The 14,350-nt window shown below is 18.8% G+C and overlaps 3 protein-coding genes across 3 annotated transcripts; 2 read left to right on the forward strand and 1 right to left on the reverse strand.

The window, feature by feature from the left end:
* Positions 1-64: 64 nt before the first annotated feature.
* PGSY75_1432100 (putative voltage-dependent anion-selective channel protein) lies at positions 65-1,895 on the forward strand (the record flags this gene model as incomplete). Its single annotated transcript, XM_018788012.1, has 7 exons — positions 65-101; positions 294-364; positions 472-606; positions 754-949; positions 1,177-1,279; positions 1,390-1,648; positions 1,827-1,895. The coding sequence occupies 7 exons, from the start codon at positions 65-67 to the stop codon at positions 1,893-1,895; spliced, it is 870 nt and encodes a 289-aa protein (XP_018639384.1).
* An 898-nt stretch (positions 1,896-2,793) lies between these two features.
* On the forward strand, positions 2,794-8,148 carry PGSY75_1432200 (hypothetical protein; the record flags this gene model as incomplete). Its single annotated transcript, XM_018788013.1, has 2 exons — positions 2,794-5,859; positions 5,986-8,148. 2 exons carry the CDS (start codon positions 2,794-2,796, stop codon positions 8,146-8,148), a joined length of 5,229 nt encoding a protein of 1,742 aa, XP_018639385.1.
* Positions 8,149-8,512: 364 nt separating this feature from the next.
* PGSY75_1432300 (hypothetical protein) lies at positions 8,513-13,673 on the reverse strand (the record flags this gene model as incomplete). Its single annotated transcript, XM_018788014.1, has 3 exons — positions 8,513-8,679; positions 8,861-10,931; positions 11,142-13,673. 3 exons carry the CDS (start codon positions 13,671-13,673, stop codon positions 8,513-8,515), a joined length of 4,770 nt encoding a protein of 1,589 aa, XP_018639386.1.
* Positions 13,674-14,350: the final 677 nt, after the last annotated feature.

Genomic DNA, 14,350 nt, shown 5'->3' on the forward strand with positions numbered 1-14,350 from the left:
ATTGTATATTCTCCTTTTTTCTCTTTTTCTTCTTTTAAATATATATTTTGTATATTTTTATAAAATGGATTTTCCGAAATTATTGAATAAGCCTTCATTAGGTAATACCGAAAAAAGTGAAACACAAAGGAAAAAAAAAAATTTAAATGGAAGCATCATAATAATAATAATTTAATATATATATATATATATAAATACATATATACATATATACATATATATATATTATTTATCTTTGGTTAATGGCAATATAACAATTTTAAATTCTACATATTTTTCCTTTTTATCCTTAGATTTATTAAAGAATGATTTTCCTCTCTCCAGTAAATTTGAGCTCGAACACAGCAGTATTTCAAAACATCCAGTAATAAAATGAATATATAGATATACATTAATTTTTATGTAATAATTATATATATATATATATATATATATATATATATATATAAAATTATATCTTTCTTCGTTCAGTTTTTAAAGAGTGGTTTTACCTTTTCAAATAACACATATAGTATATATACTAATTTCAAAAATAATATTTACAATACCAAAAATGAAATAAAATTTGATAACTCTGGAATAAGCTTGCTAGATATAAAATATGAAGTAATAACAACAATCTGAACAGACATAATATATTATACGTCTATATTTTTTATTTTTTTGAGGTTTCATAGATATATATTAAAATATTATCTAAACGTTATTTAATTTATATATATATATATATTATATATTTTTTCAATATTTTAGCCTGGTTTTATAAAAAACCTAAATCTTTGTGGAAAATATACCAAAACGAATGGAAAAGAAGATGACACTTTTGAAGTTTATAGTGAATATACAACAGATAATATGAACATATTTTCATCTGTAAATGTTAGAAATTTTGCTTTTAAATATATTCATGTCAGCTCACATCCAAAATTTAAAAATTTTAAATTCGGAGGTAGACATTTTATATCTATAAATAAGCACAAATATATATATATATATTTAAATTGTGATAATATATTTTGTTTATTCCCATGTGTACTTATGTATAATATATCTGCACATGTTCATATTAATTTTATTTTTTTTTATCACGAGCATGTTTATTTTATTTTATTATTTTTACATTTTTATACTAGCGTGTTAATATAAATGTATATTAATTCTTTTAATTGTATATAGGTTTGCTTGAAGGAAATATGGATATAAATAATTTGCAGTATTCATTTGGTGGTTCATACACGAAGCAACACAAAGATAATTTATACATATTTTCCCTAAGATCGTAATATTAAAAAATATAACATATAAATAAATAAATATATATATATTTATTTATTTATGTACACCTATATATATATATATATATATATATATATATATTTTACCTCGTAGAATCCCAAGTAATAAACACTTTTATGGATCCTTAGCTCTTAATTTATTTTTTCAAAACAAGAGTATAAACGACAATGCAATAAGTGTAGAAGTTGTTCAAAATATAATGGAAAAAAAGGCAAATATAAATGTTGCTTCAATATGGTATCTTGATAATAAGAATACATTTGTAAAAACCAAAATAAGCAACGATACTAAAGTTGCCTTATCCTTAACACACAAATATAATGAATTTGTGACAATAACCCTAGGTTCACAGGTAAAAATTATATTTTATAAATAAAAAAAAATAAAACAGATGAATTTTTTAATTGATATAATTATATGCATGATTTAACACACACTCTTACATATTTATATTACATATATATATTACATATATATATATATATATATATATATATTTATATTTATATATTTTTGTTTTTTATTTCCAGGTTGATATATCTAAAATGTCCTTGCCAGACAACACAAAATTTGGAATGAAACTTTATTTAAAATCATAAAGAAAATAATTGTTTATTTTATTCATATATTTTTAATAAGACTCAATTCTTTTTTTTTTATTTATTATTATTATTATTTATTTTATTATTTTTTTTTTTTTTTTTACTGTCTATAATTAAACAAGGGCATTTTATATATTATATTGTTATTTGTTTTTATTTATTAAGGAAAAATTAGATTTTATTTTTATTTATAAAAACATTTAAATTGTACTGAAATAAAAATTTATATTTTTATATAGAATATATATGTATTTATATATATATAATTTCCTTTTCTTTTTTTTTTTTTTTGAAATAATAAATAAATTATTTGTGAAAAATGTGTCTTTAAAATTATTCCTTTGGAAATATATGTATATATATATATATATATGTGTATTATTTTTTATTTATTTTTTTTTTTATATATTATTAATACTTAAGACTAAATTGGGGAGAAGGTATTTTTGAATGTTTTTTCAATATATAAATAATATTATATTATATATATATATAAGGTGCAGAAAGGTGTGCAAAAGGAATAAGGAATACTTGTCTTTATAAAATTAAAATAATTGTATATATATATATATATATATATATATTTTTATAATGTAATAATTATTTTTATTTTAATTTTGTAATTCATATTTTTCTTTATTTATTCTTTTGATTTATTGTAATATTTTGATATATATATATATATATATATATTTTTTTTTTATAATTATTATTGTGTTTATTTGATTATTTTTATTTTTTTGTTTGGTGTATTTATTATATTATGCTTAAACGGAGTAGGACAATTCTAATTAATATATAAAATATATATATATATATATATATATATTTATTTACATATTATGTACATTTCTTACAAACCAGACTGAGAAGAAATTTATTCGTATACAGAAATATGAAAGAGAAATATGCCCTGTTAAAAAAAATCCTGAATAAAAATAATGATATTATTTCAAATGATACAACCGTATCTTATTGTGATAATATTTTATGTACATCATCTTGTTCATCATTAGATGAAAAAAGTGATGAAGAAGAAATAAATAAATGTAACGATTTCTTAAAAGGTACCTCTCGTTTGTCTTCTTTGATTAAATCACCTTATTTTGTATCAATACCATCGTATAGATCATGTAAAACATTATCACGTAATGCATCCTTTGAATTATTATCACGTAATGCATCCTTTGAATTATCATCACATGATGCTTCCTTTGAATTATCATCACATGATGCTTCCTTTGAATTGTCGTCACCCACTCAATCCTTCTCATCATCTTCATGTCCTCCTTCGTCTGCATTTTCTTATAGTTCCTATGTTGCCTTATCTCCTCGTAAGGAAAACGAAAAAAGTGATAGAAAATCGCATGGGGGGTTAACTAAAAAATTCAATTGCAAAAAGACTGATGATAAAGACATGTGTATACACCGAAAGAATTCTCATAAACATGATAGCCACATTATAAACAAAACAAAATATGATTATAATGAAGAACACAAAAGTGCTTATTGTCAAAATGGTGATGATATTAATGATGAGGAGTACTTAAAAAGGATGACAAAAAATATTGAGAACTATATAAGAAAAATGAAAGATATGATTTATTACAAAAGACAAATAAAAAAGACAAAAAAGAGAAAGGAGAAAAGAGCAAGAAAAAAAATAAAGAAAAGTGTAAATATAAAAAGCATATGTAATGATAATAATATAAAATGGTGTGATAATATAAATGATAATAATATAAAATGGTGTGATAATATAAATGATAATAATATAAAATGGTGTAATAATATAAATGATAATAATAGAAAATGGTTTAATAATATAAATGATAATAATAATAATAATAATAATAGTAATTATAAAGATCATATAAATTATCAGAATAATAATATAAATGATTATAATATTCATCATTATAAAAAGGATATACAGAAATTATATGAATACCTAAATAAAGAACAAAATAATTTGTCGACTGGTTTATTACAATATCATTATATTAATAAAAACGAAAGAGACCATAATTTTTTTTGGAATTGTTGTTCTGAAGAAAACATGGAGAAACAAAGAGAAAATGTAATTCAAAAAAATTATGATTTAAAAAAAAAAAGTAATGAACTATTTATATCCCATACAGAAAATACATATTCTTATAATAATAATAATAATAATACTAATTTGTCTTGTATTTTTTGTGCAAGAATATATTTGATTGATAAAATAATAAAAGTAACATCTAATACAATAAAACCTTTATGTATATGTTGTTTTGATATATTATTAAATTTAATTGGTATAAATGCAGTTATATGTATTTCATGTTTTAAATGTTATTTCCCCTTTGAACTTGTAAATAAATGTGTTATATGTAATTCTTTTGACATGATTAATTTAAAAACAGAAAATAAGAGAAATATGAATATTGTTAAAAAAGAATTACATATATTTATGGAATTATATAAATATAAATTTAGTGATCATTTTAATTCTGACATATTCTTAAATTATTTTATAAATATGAATTATTGTTTTAAATATCTTTATTATTATTTTACTATTCATCAACAAATAGTTATATCAAATAATTTTGTTTTGGCTAGATATACTTTTCCATTTGAACAATTACTTCAAATTATACAAAAGGATAAAAATAAAATAAAAAATAAAATAAAAAATAAAATGAAAAAAAATAAGACAAACCAATTTTATGATGATGAAGAAAAATATAAAAATGAAATAATGCAACTAAAAATAATAGATACAAAAGAAAATAATCATGTTATTAATAATATGAATCATCATTTAAATGATAATGTAAATAATCATATAAAAGATGATCATATTAATCATAATATGCATGAACATATAAAAAATGAATTATATGATGAATATACAAATAAAGTAAATGAATGTTACCAACTTAATAACTTTGAAGATAAAAATAAGAAGCAAATAGAGCAGAAAAAAATGGAAGAACTAACCAACATACAACATGAAGACACACAAGAGGAATATATCCAAGAAATAAAAAAAGATAATATTGTAGGAGAAAGAAACAACAAAAAAGAAAATTATAAAATAAACATTGTAGAAATAAATAATGAAAAAGAACAAGTAATAAAGGAGGACCAAATGAAAAACATAAAAAATAATACAGTTATTGAAGATGATAACGTGGGTGAAAAGGAAGTGATTGATGAAATAAATATAGTAGAAAAAATAAATGTAGTTGAAAAAATAAATATAATAGATGACAAAAAAGTGGTGGCAGATATAAATATATTAGATGATCCAAATAAAAATGATAAAGAAAAAAATATAAATTTTAATGCAGTACATATTAATAATATAAAAAGAGATGACAAAGAAGACAGCGGTGACAAAGATGACAGCGGTGACAAAGATGACAAAGATGACAGAGATGAAAAAGATGACAGAGATGACAGCGGTGACAAAGATGACAAAGATGACAAAGATGACAAAGATGACAGAGATGAAAAAGATGACAGAGATGACAGAGATGAAAAATATGACAGAGATGAAAAATATGACAGAGATGACAAAGAAGGTGATACAAAAGAAGAAATATTCTCAGATAAAGGAAACAAAGATATATCAATAGTAGAAAAAAAAAATAAAGATATTTTAAATAAAAAAAAGTCCAGAAATATAAGAAATAAATTATATAAGAACAAAGACAAAGGTAATTCCAAAGATTCAGTTGAAAATTTCTTTTACACATTTAGTAAAACAATTATATTTCATATTGAAAAATTGAAAAATAAAAAAATGAAATTTTCTTTTAACCATTTTAAAAATACTCATATAAAATTAAATGAACTAAATTTTAACAACACTATTAGAAAATATTATGCAAATGGTGATTTGATTTTGTATTATATAAAATATTTGCAAAGGCAAGAAAAGGAAATACACAAATTATATGAAAATTATAAGGTAAGAAAAAATAAAAAAATAAAATGACACCATATTATTGTCTATAATAATATATATATATATATATATATATATATAGGGAGCTTCATATATGTTATATATTTTTTATATTTTATTTTTTTGAAGAGAACGGAGAATGATGTTGAACATTTCAAGAGGAGATTTAAAATACACTATGGAAAGGAAGCGAATGAATATGACTTAAACAAAAATATATATTTGAAATTTAAATTATTAAACAAAGTACAATTATTATTAGAACAAAAAATAAAAAATTTTGATAACATCCCAAAAAATAGGGATGTATATAAAATAATTAATGAGTTTGGTGAGTTAATAGAAGAAGTATCCTTTCAAAATAATACTTATGAAAAAAATAATAATATTATTATTAACTATTATTTAAAAAATCATATATTTGAAAATGATAAATCCTTATTAAGACAGAAGAAAAAAAATAATAATTCAACAAACAAATTAAATGAGAATTATGAATTATTCAAAGAAAGTATAAATTCACTTCTTAATATATTATTATTTTTATATGATACATTTAATAAAAATAAAAATTTAAATCAACGTGATCTATTTCATATATTAAAGAAAATCAAAATGTTTCTATACGATAAAGAAATAAAAAAATTATATAGCCATCTTAATGATGATCAAGATAATCATAATAAAAATAATAAAACAAACAAATCGAATGAAATTACAAAATGGAAGGAAAAAAAAAAAAATGTAGAGAATTTTGATCATATTTTATCACGTAATGATACAAAACCAGAAATCATATGTATATTAAATATTAGAAAAAAAAATATGAATAACTTCCTAATAAATAATGATAAAGTTCAAATAATTAATAAAAATTGTTTACAACTTTTTAGTGAACCATATAATTTTGATTATATCTATATAAATAATATTTATTTTAAACATTTTATTTCAAATAAAATTATAAATAAATATATTCATAATTTTATTAATAAAAATAATGTTGTTTTATTCAACTTTTCAATTAATTATTTAAAAAACAAGAAAAAAATTTCGTTTTTTAATTCCTTTCATGATTATTTTAGGAAGATAGATAAAACAAAAATAAATACAACACATATCAAAAATGAATTAGTAAAAAAAAAAAATTTTATAAATAATAATAATAATGAAAATCATCAATATATAGATGAATATAAAATAAATAATGTACAACATATTAATAAATGTTCACAAAAATGTATGAACAGAAAAAAAAAAATAAATAAAATAAAATATTCAGACAAAAAAGATAATAACATTTTGTCATGTAATAATAAAAAGAGTCAAGAAAAAAATATAAAATATAAAAGAAAAACTCTTTTCAAAAAAATTATAAATGAATTAAATAATAAATTAAATCAAAAATATTCTAATGAAAAATATAATTTAACATTAAATATTTATGCACAGAGAAAAAAAAAAATTTATAACATTAATAAATGTTTATTCAGAAATGAAACGAATATATATTATCAAAAGGATGACATACATAAAAAAAAACATAAGGTAGAAATTATGTTAATTAATAATTATAATAATAATACAAATAATAAAATAAACGAAAAAAAAATAATACAAAAGGAAGATATAAACAAATCTAAAGAGAATGATGACTCTTTCCAAGACAGAAAAAATAATGTATATGATAAAAATAATATAGACCATACATATTATGATGAAGATAAAAAGAATCCTTTTCTTCCTTCATATGGTATGGATATAAAAAATATAAAGAATATAAATAAACATATAAACTTTAACAATATGAATAAATTTAAAAAGTCATCTATCATATTTCTCATACAGCTTGAACTATTTTTAACATCTGATGAAAATACAAACATTCCAAAAAAAAAAATTTTACATTTTACCTTAGTTGATATAAATATTCCAATATTATATATATTAAAAAAGAAAAATAATGTTAATTATTTTAATGAATTTAAAAGGAAGGAAAATTTTGATAATATTTTTATAAACTATATTCAATCCTACTTTTTTAATACAAATGCAAATCATTATTCCAATAATATAATCACACACTTGTTTCAAAAAAATCCTTACATATGTTTTCTTCTATACATTCATGATGATTTTATCTTTACTAATAATTCTGAATATAACAAACTTCATCAAATTCATAATCTAAAAAAGGAGAACTATTCAAGTAATATGATTTTACAGTTGTTGTATATATATTACATGTGTAATATTTGTGAATGCTTCAATTTTATAAAACAACACTGTTAGTATTTTTTTCAATGTTAAGGTAGGGATCAGAAATGAGTCATTATGTAGTATTACTTCTTATTTATATAATAATTATAAAAAATATATAATATAATAAATCAAGATTAATACATACGAATATATACATATATATGTATGTATATTTCTACGTCTATATAACCTTCGGAACTTATTAACATTTCTTAATATGATTATAATATAATATATATATATATATATATATTTATATATATATTTATTTATTTATTTATGTGTGTGTTTTTCTTTCTTTTTTTTCTTTTTTTTTTTTCTTTTTTTATACAAAATTACTTTCACTCGTGCTGTTATTATTCACCTTTTTATATTTGAACATATATAGATCCTATTAAAAAAAATTATTATACTTTTTATACATATCAATTATGGCACTATTCATATCATCAATGTTATCTTTCAAATAATTCGCAATTATATTTTTTCTATTGTTATCTTCTACATTATTCGTATCCATTAAATATGTCAATATATTATCCAAAGCTCTGCTACATATATCTAAAAAGGAAAATAAAAAGAAATATATTATATAAAAATTATGTTGAATGTATGTAAAAGATGTTAGTTGTATGATTTTTTTTTTTTTGTGTGTGTGTGCAACTAGCCATTTATTATTTTATTTTATTTTATTTTATTTTATTTTATTTTTTTTTTTTTTTTTTTTTTTATTTTGGCTAACTCGCAAAATCGTCGTATTTCAATACTTTTCTGAGTATGTAATTATAATTATAAGAGTGGAATATTTTGGTTCCATTTAAATTGGTGGATATGCTACTGAGGTGAAGTATATTTTTTTTCTCTATATAAATATCTTTATTTGTATTTAGTATATTATTTATAAATTTCAATATTTCTATGATTAATAAAGTATGTTCATCTTTGTTACATGTAAATAAATGATTATTTTTATTTGTATCGTACATTAATTTTTCAAAATTTTGAGTATTAGTTATACTTGGAAAATTTGTTTGAAGGAAAATAGATGGGAATGGTGTGAATATATAATTCTGTGTTAAAATATAAATAAAAATAAGTAAAGAATTGAGTATATTTTTATTATGAATATATTGTGATTGATAAAAAAAGGAAAAGATAAATATAGCGATATTAATTTTGAAATATGCTAAGAATGTAATTAAAATATAATTAAGATAGTTTGGTTCATACAAAGATAAAATAGAAATTAAAGTAAAGACGCTATGTTTATTTATATAGCTATAATTATCTTCATTAATTGTTGAAAAATTAAAATTAAGAAAAGTTTTAGTAATATCATAATCATTTATATAATTTATATTGAACATTTTTTTGACATCATTTTGAAAATGGGTAAATTCATTTAAAAAATTTTCATCATGTTGATAATTTATAATATTATCATATATATATTTAATATGATTTTTATTACATTGGTTTAATTTATTATTTATTTGTTCACTGTTACTATTCATATTATTATTACTGTCATTGTTATTACTATCATCATCATTATTATTATTATTATTATTATTGTCACTTTGTATGTTAAGTGACCTATTTGGTGTATTATTTTTATTTTCATTCCATTTTTCTTCTCCATTCTTATATTCATCAAAAATTATGTTACCATTTTTTTGAATATCATCATTATGATTATTATTATGAACATTATAATTTTTATTTGCATCTTTTCGTGCAGCTCTTTTGTTTTGATTTTGTTGAATGTAATTATAAAAATTGAAATACTTACTAAAATATTTCAATAAGACTTTTAAAAAATATATAATTACAAATTGAGCTATATATGTGTATATAATTGATTTATCACTTTTCATATCATTTTTGTATATACTTAAACAAAGGTGTAATATATATATACATTTTTCTATTTTTATTTCATCATTCAAAATAAAATTAAATTCAATCACTTTTAAAATGGTACTTTTTAATATATCGTTAGTTAACATTTTAATATTCATAGATTCATATGTTAAATAAAAATCATGTGTTTCATGCATAATAAATAAACACATATATTCAATAACAACATCTAAACATAAATTTGATAGTTCATAGGATATTTTTCCTAATGTCTGATTCTTAAAATATTCATATAAATAATTAATAGTCGATATATAAAAAGAACATATCTTCTTTACTATTTCTTCTTTTTTATGATGAAACATTTTATATATCAATTTTAGGATACAAATCCATAACGAATAAAAGTTATCACTTATGGTTTTATCAATATCTAGATTTATTTCTTTAATATATGGTAAATTTATTAAATTATTATAAATATTATTAAACTGAAAGTTATTAATATTATTATTATTTATATCATTATTAATATTGTGAATAGATTTATATTCACTTGTTATATGGGGATGGTTAAAAGTTACATAATCTTTAAATGGCTGTTTTTCTATCTTTGCAGATAATGTATATAATATTATATCAAAACTAAAATAAAATAAAACAATATCATCACATCCTTTTTCATTAACACCTATTTTATTATTATCATTATGATAATTTTCTTTGTTCATATATTCTACTAAACTACCTACATATTCATAATTCTTATTTAATATTTGTACTAGGATATTTAAAATATATTCTTTAATTGATATATTGCTATTCATATATAGATCTAATAAAAAGTTGTAGTTATCTTTGAATATTGTAATGTCCTTTTCTTTATTACTCATAAATACGATGTGACTAAGGATCTTTAAAATCTTTTGAATATTTTTCGGATACGTTATCTAAAAAGGAGAAAATAAAAACAAAATAAAACATAATAAAACAAAATAAAACATAATAAAACAAAACAAAAATATATAAAAATATAAAAATATAAAAAAACATAATGTATTACAATATTATATTCATCATGACACATAAAATATGTAGTATACATTTTATATCATATTGTATATAATAATTCACAGCCATTTTTATCTATTCACATTTACCTTGGTTAATACATTTATCAGACAAGCAACCAGAAACTCATTTATATAATCATAATTTTTGTATACATACTCATACTTGAAAAAATACTTAAATAAAGATATAAATTTGAAAAAAAGTATAGGTAAAAAATTAACTGATTTTATAGCATAATGTTGAAAGGTGATATCATTAACATAAGAAGGGATATTTTCTGATATTAATGAGACTACATTTTTTTGTAATAGTTGTATATATAAAAAACGAATATTTTCATATATAAGTAATATAATATCGTCTATAAATGGAAATGATGTTTTATAACATTTAATCCATACTTTTATTATTAAAGATATACGATAACTAATTAAAGGATGTGTATAATTAATATTTAAGAAATCCATAAAAAATTTTATCATACATAAAATATGTTCACTTTTTATTTTTTTATGAAATGATGGATATAAAATATAATAAATATTTAAATATCCATCTAATTGAATAATTGCAGATGAAAATTCTGGAACTTGTATATTTTTTAAATTTACTGGTAAACTTTTTAAAAAGTGGACATAATTATGAAATGAATTAATTAATGGTTCAAAGAAATGATGAAATATGGAAAATAAAAATGGTTCAGAAGAAAGTTCAACAATACAATCTTTTGCATTATTATAAAAAATATTTTCTTCTGTTTCATAATCATCTCTAATATTTAATGTAACTTCAATTATTTGTTCGGATGATATATTAATACAATATATTCTTAAAAAATCAAATATTTCTAAAGCTTTTTCATTATGAAGTAAAATAAATTCATCATTTGATAAAGCTTGTTTTACTTCTTCTCTTATATATGTTAAGATATCTTTTAATGATAAATTTTTATTAAAAAGATTATTATTCTCATTTTCCATATTTTTTACATTAATCATAAAATTGTTTATTATTTTAGATTCTAAGGTATTTACATTGTAATTTTCTATATTAATATTCTTATTACACATTATATTTTTGACATTAATATAATTTTCTCTTACTTTCTTTTGTTTTATTAAATTGTATTGATTTAAACAAAAATGATAAAAAATGGACTTCAAAATGGATATACATAAATTTACTATCTCTATAAACTTATGTTCATAATCATTCATATAATTATTTAAACTTAAATTTTTTTTTAAAAATAAACATATTAACTTTTCTGTTATGTCTTTTTTTAAATAAACATGGAAAGAAGTATGAAATTCTATCATAAGGAAAAATGAAGTCAATAAAAATTTCAAATATTTTAAATAATAGCTTGCAGAATTGTTGTTAATAAATTTTAAATAGTATATCGTCTTGTTGATAAAGGCATTCAAAAAATTGCTTCTTATATTCAAATCGGTATCATTATCATTATCATTAACATTATTATTATTATTATTATTATTATTATTATTATTATTATTGTTGTTGTTGTTGTTGGTTCTATTTGGACTTTCCTTATTTTTGGTATTTTCCTTGCCCTCTTTATATTCTTGATCTGATTTATATTCTTGATCTGCTTTATATTCTGAATCTGCTTTATATTCTGGATCTTCTTTATATTCTTGATCCACTTTACATTCTTGATCCACTTTACATTCTTGATCCACTTTATTTTCTTGATCCACTTTATTTTCATTGGTCACTTTTGAATGCACATAATTATTCACCTTTTTTATGTCATTCCTATTAATAATTAAATTAAGAATTATACTATCCAAGTATTTCATCATATGCATTTTTTTCTCATGCATATAATAATTGTCATTCTCAGGAATGTTGTCATTCGCGGTTCTATTATTTTCAATAGGATCATCGACATTTGAAACAAATAATTGTTTTTCATATAAATTAATTAATGAATTTAAATTTTTACATTTATTACAATTTTTTTCATCATTACACATACAAAAAATATTAGTTGCATTATTCTGGAAATATAAATTAATAGAATTATTCCAAAAAAATTCAAGAGATTTAATAAACTTTTCAGAGATATCAAATGTTTCTTTTTTATCTTTTAATAATTTTTTACTATATTGTTCTCTTAATATTTTATAAAGTAAATAAATATATATATATATATTATCTATATTTGTTTTATGTATATTAATATTATATAATAGACAATCTAATAATTCAGGATAATTATGAACCAGTTCATATCTAGATATCTTCTTTAATAAAATACTCAACTCACGATAATTATTTAAATATTCTACATTATTTAATATATCAAGTATTTTCTTTTTTATTAATTTCTTTGTATCGTCACTATAATGAAATCCATCTCTATTATTCCAGTAACGTGCAATTAAATTCTTACAATATATAATACCTAATTTTCTAATATTATGATGAATACTTTTATAGGTATATATATCAAACAGACATATAATAAATTTCTCGTCTTTTTCTAACTCATATAAAAGCTTTTCTGATTCCTTTCTTTTTTCATGGTCATTAGACCATGTATCATATAAAGCGTCGATTATTATTTTATATTTCTCTTCAATTTCTTCCATACTCAAAATGAAAATGAAAATATAAGGAAAAAATAGAAAAAAAAAAAAAAAAAAAAGGGAACAAACTGATAATATATATATATATATATATAATATATATATTATTATATTATTATATTTTTACTTTTTTGTTAATTAAATGAATTATTTCAAATAAGTTGAGCATGATTTCCCATTTGACTTATCAGGAAAAAAAAAAAAAAAAAATACCAAAAAAATAAATAAAATAAATAAATAAAAAATATATAAAAAAAAATATATATAATATAATATATAAATAAATAATAATTATAATTAAATAAAATTATATAATATAAATAAATTCATATTGAATTAAAAGTATCAATTCAAATGAAATAATTTATTTTTTATTATAACAATATATTATATATAGTCAATCAAAATATAATATTTCTTAATTATATTTCATACAATACAATTCCCCATGCTTATTCATATTTTATTAATTTTTATGTACTTATAATAATATATATTTCCACTGAACTCTTTAAAAAATATTTGCATACTACAAAAATATTATATATATTACATGCATATATTTTTTTTTATATTTTTATATTCCTCAATTTTTTTTTTCGTTTTTACATTATAAATAAAAAATGAAGAATTTAATATTCTTAAATGAATATATTTATTTGTCAATCGTAAAATTATTA

Source organism: Plasmodium gaboni, chromosome 14 (assembly GCF_001602025.1).
Source record: "Plasmodium gaboni strain SY75 chromosome 14, whole genome shotgun sequence".
In the NCBI taxonomy this organism is placed as follows: Eukaryota; Apicomplexa; class Aconoidasida; order Haemosporida; family Plasmodiidae; genus Plasmodium; species Plasmodium gaboni.